Source organism: Glycine max, chromosome 10 (genome assembly GCF_000004515.6).
Source record: "Glycine max cultivar Williams 82 chromosome 10, Glycine_max_v4.0, whole genome shotgun sequence".
In the NCBI taxonomy this organism is placed as follows: Eukaryota; Viridiplantae; Streptophyta; class Magnoliopsida; order Fabales; family Fabaceae; genus Glycine; species Glycine max.
In genome coordinates, this window is record NC_038246.2 from 46,710,744 (window position 1) to 46,735,471 (window position 24,728).

The following is a 24,728-nucleotide window of genomic DNA, read 5'->3' on the forward strand; positions in this document are numbered from 1 at the left end:
TTTAGGATACATTTTTTATTTTGTGTAATAAAAGACTACTGATTTCAACATGAAAAGTATTCAGATTTTTTTAAATGATAAAAATACTCAGGTCAATATATAAGATTTTAAAATGGACTAACAAACATTCAAATTCAAATAATTAAATTAAGAAAAATGTTAATATGTAACTTAACACATCGATTAAAGAATTAAGATGAGAAATACTTATATTAGGATTCGTAAAATTGTGTTGCCACAAAATTTTTTATATTTTTTTTTATGATTTGTATAATAAATATTTTTTTTAGTTTATTAACCAACATCCCTAAAAATAGTAATTGGCAATAATCTTAAATTAATATTGTAATTTACATAAGCCAAAATAAAGAATGATTTGATTGAACATAAATGATCATGATGGCTTGTTTGAATTGATGTGGGTAGAATCTTTTTAGAAAATATGTGAAACCCACATGTTTTTTTCCTCTCTAATATTTGAAAATCAAATATACTATTTTCTTATCCTATGATGATTTAAAAAGATTAAAATAATCATTTACTCAATTTTTATATTTTTTTCATAATTTTATTATTTATCAACTAATTTTAATTCAAAAAATTATATTTTATTTTCATTTATTTTTCTTTAACCAAATCACCTATATTTCTTTCATAATTCTCCTCTCACATATTTTCTTCTTTTCTTTCTTCTTCACAACCTAGCAAACCCATAAAGTAGGTAGAAAATGCTTGCTAATTAGTGAACTGACATAACAGCCTGGATAGTGATTAAGGTTGGGATTTGGGCATTTAAAGATCATGGCAAGTTTTTTTTTTGGGTTTGGGGACTGTGGTCTCTGGGTTGTGGTGTGAGGTTGTTTTCGTCATTATGAAGCAATTGACTTATGTTTGTGGGGTAGTAAGTGATTCGAAGGAACATTGGTGACTGACGGATGATATGAGAGTGATTGGGGCATCAAACCAATTAGTGTCTCAGCTGTCCCTTCCCCGGATAACTGGAACCCCTGCAACTCTCTATTTCTACCCTTTCGATATTCCATTTTTGCCCTTTATATATTTAAGGCTTTTTTTTTATTGTGCTTTCATCTTCCTTTAACTACTGTAGTAAACGTGTTTAGATTAATTTATAATTTACACAAATCATCATTTTTTCACATGTTAACCGTTTAATTTAACAATTGATTAATGATGTATTAATAGTGTGATGAGATAAAAACTTAAAATTTAATTAATTAAAATGTAAAAACAAAAAAAAAAAACTAAATTACATTAATCACTCCTCAAATTACACAAACTTTCCATGTTTCTTTTACCGATGTTCCTTAATTATGAGAAAAACAGAAGTAAGGTTGTTGTAAATGTTAAAAAATCAAGAAAATTTGTCTAATTTTATGAATTTTTTTATGAGTGATTAGGGTAATTTACTCAAAGAAATAAATGTATAGAAAATTAATTATTAGACTAAAATTATGAATTTCATTTTATATAATTATTTATGTTACTATTAGATTTTATTTCAAAAATATAAAAATATTTTTCAGTAATTTGAATTTCACTAGTTGAGCACTGTATGGGTAGAATTAAAAAATGTGATGCAAATAAAACATTTTTTAAAATTGTTAAAATTTCACAATTTGGTGAATTTGACTGAGATGATAATACTGCCAATAAACTTGAGATGGTGATGAATTTGATTTTTTTTTTTTTGTTGAATTGACTCTATATTTCATTAATACACCCCAATTTGAGCAATCATTAGATATGATCAAGTCAAGGATTCCCACATGGCTTGGGATTTACGTAATCTCCAATTAGTTATTACATCATCCTTTCTCATTACGGACAAGATTTGTATAACTGACTCGTACATCAAACTATTATCGGAGATGAATATCGACATATCGTTTAATTTATTGTTTGTAATTATGAAAATATCATTTTATTACTTAAAATTAATAAATCATGTAAAATTACAGAAAAAATTTATGGAAATGACAAATGTATAATCATTTCAAGGATTAAAATAGTTTTTATTTAATAATTTTAGAAATTAAATTAATTAATACTCTTATTTTTAAAGAATAATTTAATATATCACTCATATAAAGTGACTAATTAATCTAAATGGACGAATGTATTTTAGAGAAAAAATTATAATTTTTAATTACAAAATTAGTTGACATTTTTTCATCATATTTATAATTTATTATTATTAAATATATTAACACACATCATGTATAAAATTTAAAATTGGATTCAAAATTTGACCCTATATCTTAATTATTAATTTTTTTGCACATAATAATGCCTATTTTAGGGTGTACTTGCATAACCCCACTTTTAATCTTTGTTTAATGACCACCTCCGGCTGGCAAACATTGTCATCATGCATACTGCATTAGTCTTCACTTTGGTGACTATTATCCTCTAAGACCACTATTGATCCCTAGCTAGCCATCGAATATTGACCATCGTATAGTAGCCCTTTCAATTAGACGACAATTAGCACAATATAATAGGCAATGCTTAGTGTGTGTGTGCGTGTATTATTAACATGGGGCATTGTATGCATGCTTTCAAATTTTCTTTGGAATTTTACTGTTGTAAATAATTTCTTTATTAATTTTTCAAAGTAGAAGTTGGTGCTGTGAAAATCTTCAGAGACCCGAGACCACTTGGAAGACGTGGTTTGGAAAGTTTACAAACTTTGGTGGATCGAATTTTTCTTTTCCACAAATCTATGAAGTATATATTTCGTATATATGTATTTTTAAGTTTAATTAAAAAAAATTTAAAAGTATAAATTAGAAATTCTTTAAATCCAAATATGAATTATTATTTCATTTGAAATATTTAGAACATATATCAAAAGGAAAATTCATTAAATGTTATAAATTGTATAATTAATTTAAAAATAAAAATATATTTGAAATTTAATAAATTAATTAATTTTAAAAGAGAATAAAACAATAAATTAAGTCACTCTAAAAATTTATTATACAAAAGTAAATTATTTTATGTAAATTTAGTCACCATAACTGACAATAGAGTTTATTTTAATTAATTTATCAACAAAAGTTGATCTAATTCATAAAAAATAAATTTATATTCTAAAATGACATAAGTTTAATTTCTATCGATATAAAATTTATTGATAAATAATCTTCAAGTATTTCCCTAATGAATCTTGAAGTTTTTCTTAACTTTTAACCTCCAAAACCCAAACTTACCTAAACTTTTATCCCATCGTGACTCTATTTTATTTTAATTTTACGGGCAGGATTGTAGAAATGTTGCTTTAGGATGTCGCTGGAGGGTACGTGTGGAGGGTGTTACCCTAGGGTTAAACATTATCTTAAAAATATTTTCTATATCATCATTCATTCACGAATTATCATATAATTAAAATTATTTTTATTATCTTTAACAATCAATACATTGACTTGTGCATCAGTGCGTGGTGATTGGTAACATTAGTCCTCTTATACTTTTTTTTTACGAGTGGTCCTTATACTTGTATCAACATGACTTATATATAGTAATAAATTTTTATATATCAAATCTATTTATATAATTCGTGACTATAACAAACAACAACTATTATCAAGTAAAAATTAAGGGAAATCTACCAAAAAAAAATGCAAATTAAAATAAAGGAGAAATACAAATATGAGAAGTTGATATATGTTTCCTTAGATCATTGTTTCAACGTACAATTAACATATATACCTGTCATATGGGTATTTTTAATTGGTTAATAATATAAAAAAAATTACCTTGATTCTTGATAATATATCACCAAACTGTTTTTTCTATCTTTATTGACAAAGAAAGAGAGACGAGGCAATGCTAGGAGGCAAAGAAGAAGAATCGTTGCATAAAAAAAGTTGTAAAATATATCAACTCTATTGGATATATCATTTTTTGTTTTGATTTTAATATGTTATCAACTTATATAAATGAGAAAATCAATTATGGTAAGACACAATTTATCTGTTTGAGTACGAATTGCTCATTAGAAATGAGCTTCTGCTTTAGAGGCAGAGGAGAGATGTTATAAGCATCAAAGAAGGAAAAGGAGAAAAGAGAACCTGAAATAGAATCAAAAGGATCCTGTATATCGATTGAGCTAAGGCCCAAAAAGCTAGTTGAATTTATTTTAAATATTTCTACTTTTAAAAACTTGTTCCAATTTCAGCCTATTATTAATGGTACCGTGACTAATAACGTCCTTTTGGATATGTACCTGTAGTTTTTGTCGTGTATTGAGCAGATTTCAGAGGCAAGGAAAAACAAGAATACAGAAAAGGTTGAAGGTTGAAGACCAAATCTAGAGTTTACTCATTGCTGAACCGTACCATATCAAGAATATCATGTGCAGCTACATCCCATTCCTATGTGGTCCCTCTACCTAAAGCACATCTTCTGCTGCATAAAGCAATGTTGCTCCTACCCTTTTCCCCAATTCACTCTTTGCTTGTGAGCCAACTGAATACACAAAGCAACCACTTACCCTTGATGCCACTGTGATTTATTTAAATATTCATTTTGGATAAACAATATTTTTAATTAAGATTTGAATATATTTGTCCAATATTTGAAATGTGAAATACATAGGAAAAATATACATTATACACCATGCCTTGTGCTTTAATTTTTAAAAACCCACAGTTCCAATGTTTGGAGGAGAGACAACCCTGGTCCAACCCTTATAACAACCTCAGTTTGAGGTGGTCCTGATCGTGGCAACTCAGACGAGGTAGAAACATTTACAATAACTATCACTTTCAATACAATATAATCAGACCCCAAAGAGTTTTTTGTACTAATCAAGCTTACAACATTCCAACCACCAATGTAAATTCTTCCCAACCTGGCTTCATTGATCCATCGCCATCTCAATTCACTTTTTTTCTTTCTTTCTCTTTTGCTTGTAATTACTTTGCCTTCAACATTACAAACAAGGTTAATGTATAACATCATCATAATTCATATATATATGTTCTTCATGGTTGTCACTATCACTGCATTGATTTGGTTTTGACAGGAAGCTACCAGTTTCTGGCCATTACTCACATGACACAGCAATATTGATGATCACACTTGTGTTTTCAATCTCTCCCACAAATATCTATAAAACAAAGTTCTGATTCCCCCTTCGCATTTCGTTAACCTGTGAACAAATGATGTTAACTATAGGGTTCAGTTTTTCTTGATCTTTTAACATAAAGACTCATAAACGACTATTATGTACTATTCTTCTCATCTGGATCAGCCTTACAATTTTCTAGACCTCAATTTTGGTGTTATCTTTTTGCCACATTCAATTTACTGGTGCATGTGAGTCTGCTGTCTGCCAATACTTGCTTTAGCCATTCAGATCATGCTATTTTGATTGCTGTCATTAGGATATGTAAATTATAACTAATGTGCTTATAATAAATATTAGGCTTAATTGTACTTGTTATTTCAAACTTTCAATTTTTTTTACCAATTTCATTCTAATAAATTAATTTGGTGAATTTTACCTCCAATTTTTAATAAATTTGTAAATTTTATTCTCTGTTGTTTTATTCATAATATAATATAATTGTATTTTTTACTTTTAACTTTTCATTTTTTTTTAAATTTTACTTCTAACTTTTATGTTTATTAACTTTTGGCAAATTTTATGTAATTAAGTGTCTAACTTGATTTTCACCCATTATTCAACTTGTTTCCACTTTTTAAATTATTTTTCAAATAAGATAAAATATTCACGTTTGATTCGTATTTTTTGGTACAAAGCTGTTCGTACCACTAAAGGAACTTGCAGCGGATAATACGACGGTCGATCTGAGCAGTTTTCAACAATTTTGTCCTTACTCATGGTACGAAATTAACTAAGATGTTCGTGGTCACATTATAATAATGGTAGTGAGACAGAGTAAGAAAGAAGGAAGGATAGATTTTCAGAAAAAGGGGATAAATATACTTGAACATCCAAAATGCTATTTTACACATAATGAGAGAGAGAAAAGAAAGAGAAAAAGAAGAAGAAAAAAACAGGTCAAATTATCATCAAAACCTTGTGTTGTGACTAAACTTACATTAAGCTATTGTTTGGCAGTGAAAAAAAAAATGAAATGAAAGTATAAAGAAAATAAAAGAATGAAAAGAAGTAAAATATAACAAAGAAAGTTGAAAAGTAAGAGTATTTGGTTGAAGTGAAATTGAGTGAAAAAAATATTTAAATTAAAGTTATTTGATAAATAAAATAGATCATTAATAAAAATATATCATTTTACTCCTTTTTTTTACTGTGTTTTACTTGTTTTTTTATAGAATATTTTACTCCTTGTTATATGCATGCTTTTTTTTCACTTTATTTTAACACGTAACATATAATACGTACAAGCTTAATCGGTTATGTACTTATGTTATACACTTATACCATAACATAATCTGGTATGTGTAGTTTGAACTTTGAACTACACATAACAGGGTAAAGCTCTCAAAAAATATTTACTTACATCTTATTATGATGGTGTTTTCTTTGCTTTAAAAGGATAAATTATGTCAGAAAAAATCTATATATGAGCGTTCTAAATGAATTGAGCCATTTTTCAATGAGGAAAAACATATAAAAAAAAGAGTTTTGAGATGAACAAGTTTTAAGAATTTTCCTTCCCTTTCCTTGCTCTTTATTACAAATTTGAATATTCGAGGATACATTACCCAATAATTTATAATATAATTTGAAAGTAACTTTTAAACTAAAAAATTATCATTGATCTGTCCCTGAATCTTACAATTAAGAAAAAGAAGAAGCCGCGAATTGAAATCGTAAGTTCATTAATTTTTTTAACATTTGCTACAGGGACATGATTTGAGAATTAAGCCACTTAAACTCAATCGAAATTATCATGTAGTCATTTTTTCTGTTTCCTTTTGCTAATTTTAAATGGATTTCTTCGTGTTCTTATTTATCCTCCCCTGTTTTGGTGTTCAAGCTTTGTTATCATCATGGTCTAAAACTTGGTCACTTTTTCATAATTTGGCTGCATTTTTTTTATAACTATATAGACATAGCACATAGGGTTATAATATGTGTGCGTAAGCAACTGGCCCGTGACCTACCCACACTAACTCATAATTGAGTCATATGATGATATACAAAGACCCGCACTCCAAATCAACAAACAAGGTTTTGAAATTTCACGAGCACTTTCTGTGGTGGTTAACTGTTTAGAACACCCATCCTTAATTAATTACCATTAGTGCAAGGCCAAAAAAGTGAATTCACATTAGTGTGTAATTTTCTAGGGAATAGAAAGAATCAGAGTCATGACACTGGCAAGAAAGAAAATCATGAAGTTCAAGCCAACCAGGCCCCCCCAAAGACCAAAAAACATAAGCATCAACCACTTGCAACTCACACATTTTCACTGCTATGTTAATGTGAATGTGGCTATGTCCTGTGCATACATAGTGAGTTGCATTTGAATTCGTCAGATTTTGTAATAAATAACCAAAATAAAGGCCTTCTCTCAAATGGGGTGGGTTGAGTTTGGTGCTGCGTTATAATTATGATCTTATGGGGATTGAGAGCGTCATGGGATTCATAGAAGCGTGTACGCTAATAGTGTCTCAAAACTTTGAAAATATTTCCTCAGTTTGATCACTGAGGATTTTTCAACTGCAAGAAAAAAAATTGTCCCAAAAATGGAAAATTGAGAAAGATTGTGTGATATGACATTGCGTGACCAAAGCCAAGTGAGGCCAAATTAATTCACTGATTTTGACTGCTTCTCTATCTGCTTTATTGCCGAGAGAGTGAGAAAGAAAGGGAGATTCCTATTCTATTTTTTTCTTTTGTTCACAGTTGATTGTCGATTGATGTGTATTTTTTGATGATGTACCCAAAATATGAATTCCTCGTGGCTCGTGGCATATGGGTTTTAATTTTGAATATATATGCGAAATTATAATTAAGGTGGTATCACTTTCACTTTTTCTTATGTACATTCATTTGTCTTGAATGGTCTTTACTATTCAGCAGTCACCACCATTGATAATAATGTATAAGATAATTAGCTACTGGGCACTCAAGTGGGAACGATGAGAATTGGTAGAAGCAGTGTACTAAAAATAGTGGATTGAAGTACGTGTTGTAAATAAGATCATGCATTGCACTGGCACAGTAATGTGCTGGGGCCCTTGGCAGATGAAGTGGAATCTTTATCGTTTCCCTAGTTCTTGTAAAATCCCAAATCAATTGCAAACCATTTTCTGGAATCCGAAATCAATTTCCACTGTGATTTTTCTGACATCCTTTGGGTACATTCGGACATGATGAATGGGGAACATTACAAGTGGACATGTGCCTCCAAAGTATTGAGCAGGGCACCCTTTAAATTTGTTCACTGTCCAAACATAATCAAATGCAATATATTTTGTTAAGAGTAATGCAATATATCATTTTAAAAAGATAATTACGAAGTGTCTTTGTTTGTATTTTTTATGTTAGTTGAAAACTTATTGTCTCAGTTAAAAAGTTGGTTTAAATAAAATAGACTTATTTGGAAATAACCATCTTTCATAAAAAAAATCGTTTTTTGTTTTTGTTTCTTGTTTATGGAAATAACTGTCATATATGACACTTTGCATTAACAATAGAATAAAAGGAGACAATTTACTTATAGAGAACTAAAATGAACAGTATACTTGAAGAGATTAAAAGTATATTAATCTTTTATTATATTTTAATATTATGTCATTTGTTTTAATTATTGCATTGTTTATTTTATTTTTGGTAGAATATTGGATTTTTATAGATAAAAATTTAAATTACAATTTTTTTTTCTTCAAAAAAGTGTTATTTGAAATTTTATTTAAATAAAAGAATAACATTTTAATTTTAAGGAAATTAAAATTATATTTCAGTATGATTTTTTTAAACAAAAAAAATGTTATTTTCTGATAATTAATGAATGAACAATGATTAATGTAAATCCATATATTATTTAACAGCTATAAAGATAAAGAGAAAGAAGTGAGAGAAGTATTTTAATAAAGTATTTTTTATGCATAAAAATTAAACGTGATATCAGAAATTTATAATATTCATATATTTCATTCAATCGGCTGAATTAATTTTTTCTATTCTTGATAAGTTTTTGTGATAAAAAAATATTTATACATGACTATTCTTAAAGAATATAATTAACTTGATTTCTTATGACTTTCTACCTTTTTTTTTAACAATATGTCTTTCTACTTATTACTCTCAATTAACATTATATATTAGTACTATATTACTCCGAGTATATAGTAGTGTTGGTCTCCCAAATAATAGCAATTTGGAGCATGACACTTTTACAGCCACCCTAACTAGAAGCTACGCCGCACTATTGTTGAAAATTTAATGACACCGCACTTTAGCATTTGTTATGAATGATATGTCTATGCTTTTTCATCATCAACTTGCTCCCTTGTAGTAATTCTACTCCTACTCACCGCGCCTACCACTCTAGTAATTATTTTGGCTATCTCTCTCGCTAGTATTAATCATCAACCCACACTCCAATCATCATTTCATCATTTTACTCAACAGTAAATCAACCTTCCTTGCTATTATTGTTGATGTTACTCACCAGCAAATCAATTTTATTAGTATTTTTGGTTATTTTAATGGTAAAAATGTTCAACAGTTTTATTCATAATTATTTTTTATCAAAATATTTAATTGATTAGTTTAATAGAAATATTCTCTTCCAATTATATTTTTCAACCATAATACTCTTATTTAAAAAAATCGATTCTAATACTACTTGAATTCAAGTTGTTGGTTATGAGTATAATTGATTATGGCTTTAAAACCTTTATTCATTTACTACCAAATATGGGAAATTATAAATATATAGTATTAATATATCTCCTACAATTTCTTTCATTTTAAATGCCGGATGTTTGACTACACTTCAAATTAATAATTAATGCTACCTCCACTCTTTTGTATAAAAAAAACAAACAAACAATTAATCCATTAAAACTAATGAAAACAATTAAGTTGATTAATTTTAATTATTAAAATCATAATTATAAAATAAATCTTAAGTGCCATGTCTTGGACGTTCGTGTTGGGCAAAAAAACAAAAAGGGTGAGGGAGGAGGTTTCTGAATTGTTGTTGTCTTGTCCTTTGACCAGGAAGAAATTCTTCAAAGAAAAAGTTAATCGCAATGGTCACAAAACAAAGTTGATCACTCGTTGAAACATGTGTTAATAATTGCCTAACAATTACTAGAGTCAATTCTTTAACGGGTAAGCATGGTTAGTTAGCAATGATGTTCAAAGTTAATACGACTGTATGAGCGGCGGTTGAGACTTGAGGAAGAACAAAATGAGGTGGCCATTATCATTATCATATGGATAATGGCATTTTAAACTAAAAATTAGCATTTTAGTCTAGTATTGTAGATAATACTACACATTTATTGTTATATTATTAAAATTTGTACTAGATAAATTTTGAATGTATAAATTAATTATAAAGTAAAAATTATAATTTAATATATAAAATATATTTTGAATTTATAATAAATAGTTGTAACATTTATTGTAACAGTTTATATATGAAACTGTGGAATAAGATTACTTTTAATTATTAACAATTTCTTTTAAAAAAGAACTATTGAGACACTATCTGAAGATAGAAATAAAACATGATAGATTGAAAGTGATACATAGTTAAGAAGATCAAGTATAAAAATAAATGTAAAAGAAGTAATTTTAAATAATTGAAAAATATTTCTCTGTGATTTTTTTTAACTAGTTGCAATGGTAGTGCGTGGAGTATACTTTCAAATGAGAGAAACAAGTAGTATAAATAAAAATAGATTTTTTTTATATAAACAAAAGACAACTTAAGACTTGTTTTTTTTTTTTTTGTTACATTAAGAGAAGGCAAAATAGAAAAGAAGAAGCAAACCATGTAATAGCTAACTTACAGTAAGAGTTAAGACAGTAATATATTTGATTATACACATCAATAATACACTTATGTCAGTTCCAATACCCATTCCCAACGGATAAAGAAATAATAAAATGGGGCAAATCTAAAGTTTGTACTATCTTACTGAATTGGGCTCAATAATACTATTAGGATTCTGAAATCTGAATTGTATCATAGGAATTTTGTAGCGAATTCTTTTTCATTTTCTAACTTTTAATAACTACAATCCCGCACTTTTTTTTTTGGAAACTAATTTTCAAAACACATTTCAAAGTATTACGGAAATTAGTTTTTTTAAATACATTTGTATAATTTTAGAAACTAGTTTCTGAATTCTGATAAATGGAAAAAATAGAAGAAGAAAAGCAGAGTCCCCACAAAGAATTGCGAGAAAGGAGAAGGGGAGGGTTGTGACTTGTGACGGTGAAAAGGTGGTGCAGCAGAGAGTAACGTAAAGGTGTGAGAAAATGAGTTGGTGGAGAGCAATAGCTGGAGATTTCCGATAAAAGCAAATGAAGGATAAAGGAGGACGGGGTTATTACTTATTTGAATAGGTGGTGTCATGGTTAAAAGGAAAATAAACTTTATGAAAAAAATGAAGGTATTATTAGGAAAAAAAATAGTGCAAAAGTGAGGCCCAGATTTTGGTTATTGGTTGGGCCTGAGAATAGTCAAAATTTTCAAAATTGTTCATCCACTTGGATTATAAGGAACTAATATCTTGGAGTTCTATTTATCATTACTCCATTATCATGTTTCTTCTATTTTTTTCACCTGCTGTGGAGATATTTATTTTGTTTTTTCATGGGCATTATTTGCCGGCCTTTTATTCTTCTTTTGGAATAACAGATAATTCTGTCGGAAATAAAATTTAAGTATTAAACGTAGGCCTTATCTTAAATATGTTTTATTAAAAATCGTGAAGGCCTTTATTCTTCTTTTGAAAGAGCAGGTGTCATCAGATTAAGAGTATTCAGATTAAAATAACCTACTTTAATGTATAATGTAAATGTGATTTTTTTTTTTGCTGAAATGTTATTTAAAAAAGTTGTAAGTGCAACAATTCTTGTAAAGATTAGATCTAATTATTTTAACTAGAAGTATATATGAAAAATCATTAATAAGATTTGAAATTTGTAACATATTAATAATTTTGGAATAAAAAGAAGACTAAAACTTTAATTTTAGAGCCATAATAGTATTAACTTATCTATGCTGGGAACTGGGAAGTTTTCCAATATGTTTTACTTTGACTGTTGTTCACTGCGAGCTGATGCTGAGAAAAAAGCGAAATGCATTTCCTTTTGCCTTACCGTGCCTGGGACACCAAATTTCTCTCATTTAAATCTAAAACAGATAAAAGCTTACATGGATGTAGAAAATTAAAAGATAAAAAAGATTTTTTTTTTAAAGTTTCTCTTTGGAAAAATGAAAAGAAATAAGAAAGAAAACTAACTTCGTCAAACAAAATTTTAAATTTTACTTTCTATATGTATTCTCCAATTTCAGTTTTTTTTTTTCTTCTTCTCATCCACTACAAAGCGAGTTTCAAATCCATAAAGTGCAAGCCAACTACGCATATATTAAATTCAGCTACTCAAAAAAACTTTATTTCACTTGAACTAAAATTCTTGCCCACATGTTGTGAATTATTCTTTGCAAGAGATTCTTTAGTTTACCCACTTTTGACCAATCTAATTAGAGACACTTTTCAAAATTTAGTGCATATTTCTCACGGAAAGAAGACTCATTGAAGGAGAGATATGTCAATTTGACTCAACTAAAAAGATTATATGCATATATAATAAATTATAGACCTGTTAAAATTTATTTCATTAATTTTTAATAAATAATTATAATTCTATTTTTATTCTTCATAAAGTATGTTGGAGGAGTAAAATCCAGGATATATGGCGTCATTTCATTTTAGTAAGTCTCATGTAGCTAAATCTCTATCCAACGCTTTATTACTAGGTCGTGCTAGTTATAAGAAGGTGAAGTCGTGAAGATATCTTTTTATTTTTAAAAAGCCAAATAAGTTTTATTAAACAACACAAGAAGTATGAGATGTAGCACAAGATATGATCCCATACCATCAGAATTACAAGGAAATGTACAAGTCGTGAATATATCTTATGATCAATGTCAGTGATGATAATAGAATTTATAATTCTAACATCTCCTTTCAAATTTACTATGCATCTTAACAGTATAGGTCCAACAATAAGCGAAACTTAAAATAAGTTTTAAAAAAAATTAATTATGTTGGATCTTTTTTGCTAAAATATGTGACTTATATGAGGCTTTTTTTTTAACTTTATAAATACTAATAATAAAAAAATTTGTGCTGATGAGCCTAAAACTAAACCATAATTTGAATTGTTTTACCTTGAGCCCAACTTTAATCCTAACTAAGTTTTTGTATAATTATTAGCTTCTATGCGTAGTGTTCTACCGCATTCCAAATACTACTAAGATATACAATAAGTGGTTTACAATTGGAAATTTATATTTTCGTTTGTTATTGAAATTTAGGTCATCACCTAGTTGAAATTCAAAATAAACGAGAATTTTATCAGGACGAAAATTCCTTTGATAACCGTGATAACTACCACAAGCTTACTTTTTTAAATTGATAATTTGATTATTGAATCTCTGTTGCATTTTGATCTTTGTTATGATTGAAATCTCCCATTTAATTGTAATTCAGAAACTCAATTTCTCTTGAAAGAATAACCCAAGTTGGGTCTTATACTACATGTAACTAAATAGTTTTATTTTGACTCAAACTCGACATTCCCATGAAGGACTTCCTGCTTACAGAACCTATAATCGAAGCTCCAACTAATAGCTGTTACAATGAGTTGACCGTTGTGCATTAGCAACAATATAAATACTCGTAATAATCATCATAAAAGTCCCCATTACAGAAACCAATATGGCAAGAACAAACTCATTATGTGCAAAGTCGCACTAGCATACTTTTAAAGTAGTATTTTAGCAGCGCAATGTTAATGTTGATAAGAGAAACCCTCAAGTCCACAAAAAAACAAGTATTTATAACTATATCAGCTAGTTTCAGTCCCCAAATTTGTGCTTTGTAAACCTATAAAATTCATGACAAGCATAATATACAGATGCCCCTAACGTGATACATGCTATAAAAAGCATACGGTATTGTTTTCCCCTTAAAAAAGACAACTTTTCTTTGATAAAATGAAATCCAATTACAATAATCACAATAAAAATCTCACGAAATCGAAACTAATTTCACACACGCTCCTTAAATATCAGGAAAAAAAAGACATCCAGAGGGTGGTTGTGTTGCTGAAACGCCAGAATTGTGTCTATCACCTACCATTCAGCCTGTGCAGCCAAGAGGAGGATCCGAAGAGCAGTTTTTTCTCTTCAAGAGAGATCACGAGTTCCACTATTTGAGGCTGATTAATAAGACAACTGTGGACTGATCCTGCTGATCTATATAGTGTATCCAGTATCCACAACACGAGTATGTGTCGTACAAGCATGGCACGAGTCAAGCATTTATTTCTGAATTGCATTGGTGCTCCCTGCTGCAACTTCTTCTACCCCAAAACATGCTAGAGCAGGTTGTTTTATCCAGTCTTGGCCCTTCGATTTTATCCTGATCCACTGTTGATGCTTGAGAGTGATGAGGTGATCCATCTTGTGTTTCTACTTCTCCAGGTTCAAATGATGGACATGGACCATCATTGCAGGTACATAAGGGAATTGCCATAGATGGAAATGGACTGCAAGTGACGGGGCAGCGTATCTCCGAAGGAACAGAAGCTACACGATTTCTTCCAATCTCTGGTGTATGAGAAAGGGATGGCTGGTCTAGGTCACGTGGATGTAATATGCATGGGGTACACAGGCCAAGAGACACGTGTAATTTATTTTCTTTTGCTTGGGAACCTGGCAACTTAACAAAAGAGACAACTCCATGTCTACATAGGGGGCAAGGGATAGAGCCAGGAGGGCCAAGCATTTCAGAAGAAACATTGTTTGTTGAGCAAAGATAGAGTGCACATCTTACACAAAGCTCATGCCCACATCCTGCATGCATAATCCAACTATAATATCACTTAGGTTGTTATGGAATGCTGAATACATTTTCCAAATTCTAACACCAGAATCTTAAAAATTTGTCAAGGAAAAGGGTGAAAATATGGTGACAGAGAATGACACACCCCGGAGGGGTGCACACACATAAAGGTATGTTAGATTATTGTACTATAAACAGAATGATATTTCTGACTGTAGTTTTTGGGTTCTGGAAAGTAGTCATTACTCCTTACATAATCACTGGTTTAGGAACCTAGGATCTGGGTCTGCTTTTAACTGATGCAGTTCATTAGATATTTACATGCAGAAGGCAGGCAAAAAAAGAGATACTCAAAAGATAAAGAATGCAGTACCTTCTGCAGCCACTGAACACGGCCTCTCCAGGCATACAGCACAAAAGTCAATCTCATCAGAGGATGTTGGAGATGATTGCAATCCATACTCTCTGCAGTCATTTCAAATCAATCTTAGCACCATTGTTCAGCATAGGAATGTGTGTTCCCCTATTCTTAATATTTAACTACAAAATATCTTTGAGCAAACACCAATCAACACAGATGGTGCATCAAATGCCAACTATAACAGTCTATATAGTTCCAATGTAATGTTCAACTTCTCAGCATTACACTCATTTGAAATGGCTTACGATTCACAATTCAACTGAATGAACTATTTTATTTTTCTTAGCTTATTTAACTCAACTCCTTCATCAAAATATAGCCCCTCCAAACATTCTTTTATTTCCAAATACTTGCATCAACTATAAACTTTCATTTCCATAGAATTCCCAAAGGCAACTACAGACAAATTCTGTTCTGCCGAGTTTTTCTTCCTCGCAATTTTTAAAATCTAAATTCCTTCCCAGCAACACCAATATCACTTGTCTTCACTTGAAACATTTTTAATGATAAAAATCTAGAATCTAAAGTTTCTGCAGTATTTACAGAGTGGAACATTGACATTAGATAGAAACCAATCAAAGAGCAAATATAGATGTGTATTCATCATTTGGAATAACCAGGGAAATTCAGAAAGCATGGCATCCCAATTTTTTTATCTACAAAATGAACCAAAGTCTAACAATGGTTGTGTTATAAGTTGTAACATATAATTCATTTTTTCATTGTGAGGAGTAAGTTAAGGTTCCATACTGATGGGCCACAAGTTCAGGCATGCTTATTTTTTCTCCTCCTTTTCTTATCTAAATGAGGGGTGATGGGAGTAATACACGCTTACTTTCATAGCTTACCTAAATTACTTACTTTTAATTCAATGGGCTAAATACGGTCCCAAATAATCTGCCAAAAATAGATACAGAATCTTTTCCTAGTTGTCTGTTATTTTCATTATCTAAATAGATTGCCACATGAAAAACAGTTGGGTTGACTTGGAGAAACAGAAATAGTGGATTGCAAAATACCTAGCTATGTTGAGCACACTCATAAGGGGCAAGGACAAGTAATTTGAATGAGAGAATGTAGGTATTGAGGCATCAGAACTGGGTGCCAGCAATTGTTCAAGCCAATGACGCCCCCACATCCTAGCAATATCAAGAGGAAGCCACCTAGGGGGAATAAAAATCAAATTTGCATTAATGTTACTTGTTACCAAGCGAGTGAAAGTTTTCACTAAAATTCCTATTTACAATGTCTTACCCATTGCAATTTAAAGCCAGACGACTTGCACCTCGTGCAACAAGGATCTGAAAAAGAATAACATTATTTCCAGTTTCAAAAGGAAAGGACCATAAGGTATATCACAATCAAAACTAAAGCAATTCTTGCCTGACAACATTTTAAATTGCCTCCACAAGCACCATAATGCAATGGAGTACTTCCAGCCCCTACATCAAATCACAATAGTTATGTTGAAGGGGGAAAACAACCTAGAGATATTTAGCATGTTAAACAGAAGATATACCTATTAAATCCATTGATGTTCCATAATGATAAGTCACAGCATTCACATTTGCATTAAGATCAAGCAGCAGTTGTACACAATCAAAGTACCCATTTAGTGCAGCCATATGAAGGGCAGTGATACCTCCATCAGCGGTTTTATTTATAAACTTGGACAGGGCACTGCACTGGAATAAAGTAAATAAATTGCAAGAATATAACATACCTAAAATGAGGCATAGATTTTGCAAATAAAATTTTTGTTCAAGACTTACTTATTCATGTAGGAGGTAACTAAGCATGTACTTGCATATGCAAGACATTTAAGAAAAAATTAAAGTGAGTAATATATGAAAAACTCTGTAGGTCACAAAATATACAATGAAAATTAAAATAAAAAGCATACTATGTATTGTCAAAGCATACCAGTCATTGAACCCTATTAGCCAAATGTAAATTATAACATACAAAATTCACCACAATGGCCTCTTGTATTGGGAAATAAATAATGAAAAGGAAACGGGTACCTTTGCTCATGTTTCCCTTTCGCATTTGATCCACCACCCCTGTCAACATCTGTGCCAGCATGTATAGCTTGATAAAGTGCACTTGGTACAAAGTCAGCCACAACAAGTCTAATACATCTTACATGCCCATGCACAGCTGCAAAGTGAAGAGCTGTCCTCCCACTAAGATAATCAGCTCTCATAACCTGTAATTTAATAGACTAAAAGTCTAGTGATTTTCGAAACCAACTTTTACCATGTAAAAAGAAGAAAATACACACAAACAAAGCAATCAAGTTGCATTTAGCAGGTAGTTTCTCAAATCAACCCCATGACCTGTTATCTCCCTGCTATAGAAAATGCAGCACAACTTATAAAAAGTTCAGATAGAATGAGGGGGGGGGAGGAAAATATAATATAACAGGACTCACATTGCATCTGAAGAGTAGAAGTGTTTGTACAACCTCCCAATGCCCATATCTACAAGCTTGCATCAACGCCGTCTTCAAATCAAGGGTCAATGCAAACCATATTATCAAATTAGTATAGCTAATAAAGCTTCATTTTATCATGCTTCTATTGAATTTACATCAGATCCATTGATCTGATTGCTTATTACAAAATGCACACTTTATATATGCTTCCATAGAGACAGCAACTTGCCTCACGGAACAGAATCCTCCTACCCAAAATGGAAAAATGTATATTCCAATTTCCAAACACAAAACGGAGTCCTCCAATAATCAAAATTCAGCACTAAATATGAACTCAGCCATCTAAAATCACATGATGCAGTTTTTTTGTTTATTTTCAAATCAAAACCAATATTCATAAAATTTAAATCTAAAAGAAAAGGAAGAAAGTCTCACCTGGCCACAATAATTTCTGGAATTCACATCAGCTCCATTCTCCAGCAACAATGCCACAATCTAACAGAAAACCCAACAGAAATAAATGAATAAGTAAAAAGGGTTGCATTAGATTATATTGGATTAGATATAAAAAGTGAAATAAAGGGACCTCGTTGTGGCCTTTGGCAGCTGCAAAATGGAGAGGGGAATTGAGGCCACCGAAAGTAGAATACTTGGCGAGACACGGGTTGCAGTTCAGAAGCATCTGCGCTTCCACCAAGTCGCCGTCCCTCGCCGCCGACACAAGCCTCTCGCCGGAGGCCGAACATCCGAACGAATTCCCCATCTCTCAACACTCCACACGGAACGATGCTGACGTGTAAGGTTCAAGCAACCTGTGTTCTGTGCTTCTTGTTCTTACCTTTTGTTTTGTCTCAAACAACCCAAATGTGAAAAGAAAAAGAAATAAAAACCTTATATACCTTCAATACGCCTTACCACTCAACTTTACCTTCCTTCCTCTTTTACGTTGTTGGATCATTTTTCCTTTTTCTGTTGAACGGATCAATATAAATAAATAATTCCCGGATTATGAAATTTAAAATTAGTTTTGAAATGTAAACATAGGAAAATTGACGGAGATGCAAGTTTATTACCAAATATGAGCAACTAAAATATGGTTAATCCTCGTAATTCAATAGTAATAGGATAGAGTAACGTAAGTAAATGCTACGTTGACCGATAAGTAGTTGTTCATGTGAGGATTATGAAACTCAATTTTCTTAAATAATAATATAAGATTCAACATTTTAAAAAAATGTGATTAAATAAACAAATTTAATTAAATTTGATTGGTTAGATTTTTTAATAAAAATTAATCATTAAAAAAATACTGTGTATCAATAATATGATAACCAATAAATATTAATGTCATATTATTTTAAAAAAATATAATAACGGGATAATTCCCCATTCATCAAACCTGTCTGTTGAAAATGGTAACATTCGTGAGACACACGGCCAATTGACTCTCAAAAGAATAATAAAAAATCAAATGAAAGTATTATAAAGGTCTTTTATTATTTTTTATTGGAAAACATTTTAAAATGCAAATTTGTCATTGACTATAGAGAGTGAGAGTCTGGGGTCTTATAGTAGATAGCCCATGAAGCTCATAAATATTAAATATCACCCTTTTTCCGTGCTCAATCATTTTTTTTTTCTTTCTACTTTCATTTTCAAAGGTATATTATTTCTTAGCTTAAAGTCATGTTAATTAAAGATAAAAGGATTTATGTTGTTCGATCAAGTTGTGAAATTAGCACATTATGGCTTCTTCACTCGCAAGTTTAATTATTATTAATTTATTATTATGTTGTTGGACTAAGAAACACTGATGGCAAGCAATTTGAAAGTTGTGTCATTTGTGTGCTTCCAAAGTCTTTTTTTTTTTTTGTTTAATTAAAAGGACTTCCAAAGTTCTTCAGTGGATATTATAATTATTATTTGTGAATTTTTAAGTCTGATTCTTCTACCTCATTTTCTATCCCCCAATAACAAATTATCACATCATTTAATGAATTTGCTTCACTGTTTTCTAACTTTAACGGAAGATTAATAGTTTCATTCTAGTTTATTTCTTTGTTCTCCATTCTCTCTTTTCAATCCACATTTATTTGTGTATACTGATTCTCCCTGGCAGTCTTTATCAATATTCAATATGTCCTCCTTCTTTATGTCCTCTTTCTCACAACCCACACCCATTTTCGCCTTGGTGTTAATAATTGTTACTCTGCTAAAATTACTACATTTTGTTTTACCAAGTTACATTTTAAACTTTGTTGATTTTGCTCTACCACTTGATAATGAAAATTTAGCCTTATGCAATTGAAAAACAGGCATTCCAAACTAAGAATTTTGAAAAGTGTCAAATCAAGACCCAACCTCTATGTAGAAGACATTCAAGATCAGTGAGAAGAAAGTTGAGTACATTCAAGGAGAGGTTGTAGCCACGCGTCAAAAGAGACAATGTTTTTCTGATATTTTTTTTTAAAAGGCAATCATATTTCTCATTCAGTTCCAAACTAAATTACTTTAGAATTAAAAGAGTGTAACTTAATTAAATAAATAAAATACATGAGTTATTATAGATTTATTAATAATATTTTTTTATTCTTACGGATTAAATAAAAACTAAGCTAATGTAGTTAAAGTATGTTTTTCCTTTCTTTGAAATTTCCCATTGAATAGTTGATGCCTATAAAATCATCTCATGTACCTTTAATGATGATCACGGTTATTGATGGAGGTTGTGAGGGAGAATCAATATAGGTATAAACAAACGTAGGTTAGAAAGGAGAATTAGAAATTAATTAAGATACAGATTAAAAGATTAATTTTATTTATGGTGCATAGTAGACATAGTGTAAATGAATTTTAGATAAAAAAAAAATTAAATATAAATTTTTTTATTAAATAAATTATTTTCTTACATGTAAAAGTAATAAGACCTTCCATTATTAGGTGAATCCTATGAGTTAGAGGATTATTAGTTAAGCTATTCATGCGCTTGCTAATAAATAAGTAAAGCTTACAGTGTCGATGCCCTATTCAACCTACCTGATGAATATTTATATTCAATTGTTAATATATAAATATTAGGTGCGTCTCTTCCTATTTTATTCTTTAAAGAATTCCTCGAGCATTAGGCAAAGTGAGCAAAGCAAAAGGCGCATGCTTTACCAAAACGAAGTTGATATCTCTTGCATGTATTTTATTAATCTTTGATTCACTAATTGCATTTCATGATATGTAACCAGCTAAAACTCTTGAAATAATTATAGACAATATTTGATTTGTCCATGTGCATGTAACTATCTATTTATAAGGATTTTGGACCAATGCCCCATCTCCTAATAAAAATGTTATAGTTTTGTTTTGCACGTAGAAATATATCTTGTATATTTAATTCAACTGTTAAATTTGAATTCATCATAAAATATATAGTATTAAAGAACTATTTATAATTTTTTGCCTTTAACCAATACTGTAAAGATATTTGTGGAGAAGATTCTCCTGGTTAAAATACAAATTGGAAACGCAGAGCAGAGGGCTTTGGTGGTTGCAATGTGACATCCCAAAACAAAAAAATGCAACGGTGGAGTCAAAGCGCTTGCGGGCATTGTGTCGGTGTATCTGCTACTCCGCGGACCACAAAAGAGACATGGTCTTTTGGTCCCACCAAAAGCAATTGCTATCGTACACGTGGCACGATTAAACCCGATGATGCGTGGGACCAAGTTGACAAGTGTTGATTTCTGAGAACACTCACTCACTCACGTGAATAAAGGGTTCAGATTTCCACTCTCACTCATTGCCTCCTTTTCTACGCTAACACTTTGGTGGGAGAGACACCCAACACAAAAATTCTTTTTATCTGCTTTCATTTTTTGTATTTGAATGCACATATTAAAGAGTTTTAACAGTGATAGAGTCACATAGGAAAATGCTTTTATATTATCATTTAATTATAATTAACGGTTAATATGATTTTAAACTAATTATTATAAAAATTAATAATTTATTATATATGATGAATTGTAATTAAATGATTATGTAAAAAAAATTAAATTATTAATATATAACTCCTTTTTTTCTATATTAAATTCTTTTGTTTATGTGAAATAAAATAATATTGTCGTTTAGTTAGTTATAATTTTTCTCATTTTTTTTGGTATCGGGAGATTTTTTCAGCAATCCAGGATAATATTTATCGTTTAGTTAGTTGTAAACAGAAAAATAACAAAAGAAATTAATTTTTTATTATGTAAATATTTAATATATCTTTGTAAGATCACGCCATTATTTAAGAAAATAAATAATATTTTTTTATTTATAAAAATAAAAAATAAATATCAAAGATTTTATAATAACTGACGCATATTATTATTATTATTATTATTATTATTATTATTATTATTATTATTATTATTCTGAAAAAATTAATCATTCTACTTTTGAAACAGAAAACCTAATGTGCAATGCAACGACCAAAGCATTGCACACTGATTTTTTAATTTCCTTACTTTCAATTTGATGAAATTAATCATCAACTTTTGAAAACATGTGATTATCATCAATCATCCTGATGACATAAAAATCATATTTTCAAATTTTGGAGGATGATTTTATTAATTTAAAAATATAGGAACTTGATTGAAATTATTATAACTGATTTTTTCAATAAATATTTTTTAATTCTTAATTCAATTTATAACTCATTAAATATGAAAGAAGATTAATATACACTAATAATGATTTACGTAAGTAATAATGATTTACGTAAGTAATAAGGATTTGTGTTTAATTTCTTGATCAATTGTCTAAGATTTGAATTTTGATTCATATCTAGATATGAAATAAATTATGTTGAAAGAAAAATATGATAATTAGAAAAAAAAGACTAATATATAATCATTTAATTGCAAATATAATCATTTATGGCCTTTGAAAATTGAATAATGAATTTTAAAAAAAGACAATTAAAAAAAGAAAATCAATGATACTCATACTTTTTGAAAATAGAAAATGATCAATGATATCTGCAATTAGGACTATAAAAAAAAAAAAAAAAACTGGAATGGTTATATGAAAACTGAAAAAAATGTCATTAATTATCTCCACAATAAATATTATAAAATAAATAAAGTGTATTGTTAAGAAAAGAGATAAATAACACGTAAAAGGTTACTATTTTCACATTCAAATCCCTTTAATAAAAATAATACCCCTAATATATATTAACTTTTTCTCAGAATAGTTTTAACTTTTAACCATAATAAAGTGACTAGTTTTAGTTTTAATCCTCGTAAAATTTTTAATTTTGATTTTAGTACTTGACTAGTATTTTAGTTTATACAATATATAAAATATTTTTTATATAATTAAAATATATAATAAATAATAATTTTAAATATATATTACTAGTAAATGATAAAAAAAAGTTATGATAAAAAAAACATATTATTATATTAATATTTAGGATAAACCATCTAAATAAAAACGCGATGGAGATGGCTCCTTTTTACATGAGGCGAGTCAAATTATTCATTAATCATGATTGAATACTAATCATCGTGTAATGTAAACAGTGATGGCCAATCACCGATGAACCAGCATATCTTGCCAGTTGCCATTGATGCTGAGATAATGGATATAATATAGTTAAATTGTTTGGTCAATTCGGGAATTTTATACCATTCCTTCTTCAGCATCGTATATATCCATATTTGCATATGCTGACGAATGAATGGTATAATGGTTTTAATGGAATGATGGCATGTGTAAGGATGAAGTTGCATATGAAGAAATGATGGTAATGGATTTATGGAATGAGATAGAACGAGCTAGGTTGCCCATGAACAAAAACTGGAATCGAAGGATTTGTCCTTACTTTTTAAGGAAAAATGTGTGAAATTATACTTTTAAAAGTTTAAAAAAGAATATCATTTGTATTAGTATGCATATATTTTATTTGTATTCAATTTTTCGACAAGAAGACCTTGATTTCTCCCAAGCCCCACCATCACTAATCACTGCCATATTTGTATTAAATTTAAGGTATCTTTAATTTCTTTTAAAACTCACTAGAATTATTTTTGAGAGAATTGAAATATTCCTAAATTAATATTAATCATAAATTAATATTTTTTTTATTAAAAGTGTAATAATTATTTTCTAACATCAAAACAAATAGTATAAGTTAAGTCACCATATCAGAATAAAGGGATCCATAACATTATTGATAATACTTACTGATTATTATTTTTAAATTTAAATATCATAATACTTACTGATTAAATTATCTCTGTAATTTAAATTAATAGAGTAGCTTTCTTTTTTTGTGAACAATTAATAGATTTTCTACTTTTTCTAAGCAAATTTTATCTAAAAAAATTAGATTTCATTTTTTTTGTCCATTATATTAGTTATTTTATATAGCAAATTTTCTCTTCTCTTTTTATCTCTTTCTTTATTGTGAAACATGTGTAAAATTTTATGTACAAAATAATAATAATATTCTTTGTATATATTTTATACCTGCAAAACACACCAAATAATTGTTTTTTACTATTGATATATTTCCATGCCTAGTAATGGTTTTAAACAAGGTTTATTACAAAATTAGTATAATTTATATTTAATTAAGTTAATTAAATCAAAATAGGGTAAAATATATTTGTAACCTTCAAAATATTTTAAAATATTGATTTTAGGTTTTATACGTTTTCAATCCTTACCGCATTTTAACAGAATCACATATTTTAATTTCAGTCATTAATTGAAATTATATCCTCCCTTAAAAAAAATTGAAATTATATCTTTTTTTTA

General features: G+C 29.3%; 1 protein-coding gene across 1 annotated transcript; it reads right to left on the reverse strand.

Annotated features, from left to right (window-relative positions):
- Positions 1-14,035: 14,035 nt before the first annotated feature.
- Positions 14,036-18,877, reverse strand: LOC100793886 (E3 ubiquitin-protein ligase XBAT33). Its single transcript, XM_003536428.5, has 10 exons — positions 18,508-18,877; positions 18,357-18,416; positions 17,919-17,990; positions 17,509-17,693; positions 17,004-17,164; positions 16,868-16,926; positions 16,739-16,785; positions 16,504-16,647; positions 15,437-15,528; positions 14,036-15,074 (listed from the first exon to the last, which is right to left on the reverse strand). Exons 1-10 carry the CDS (start codon positions 18,682-18,684, stop codon positions 14,533-14,535), a joined length of 1,539 nt encoding a protein of 512 aa, XP_003536476.1. The 5' UTR covers positions 18,685-18,877; the 3' UTR covers positions 14,036-14,532.
- Positions 18,878-24,728: the final 5,851 nt, after the last annotated feature.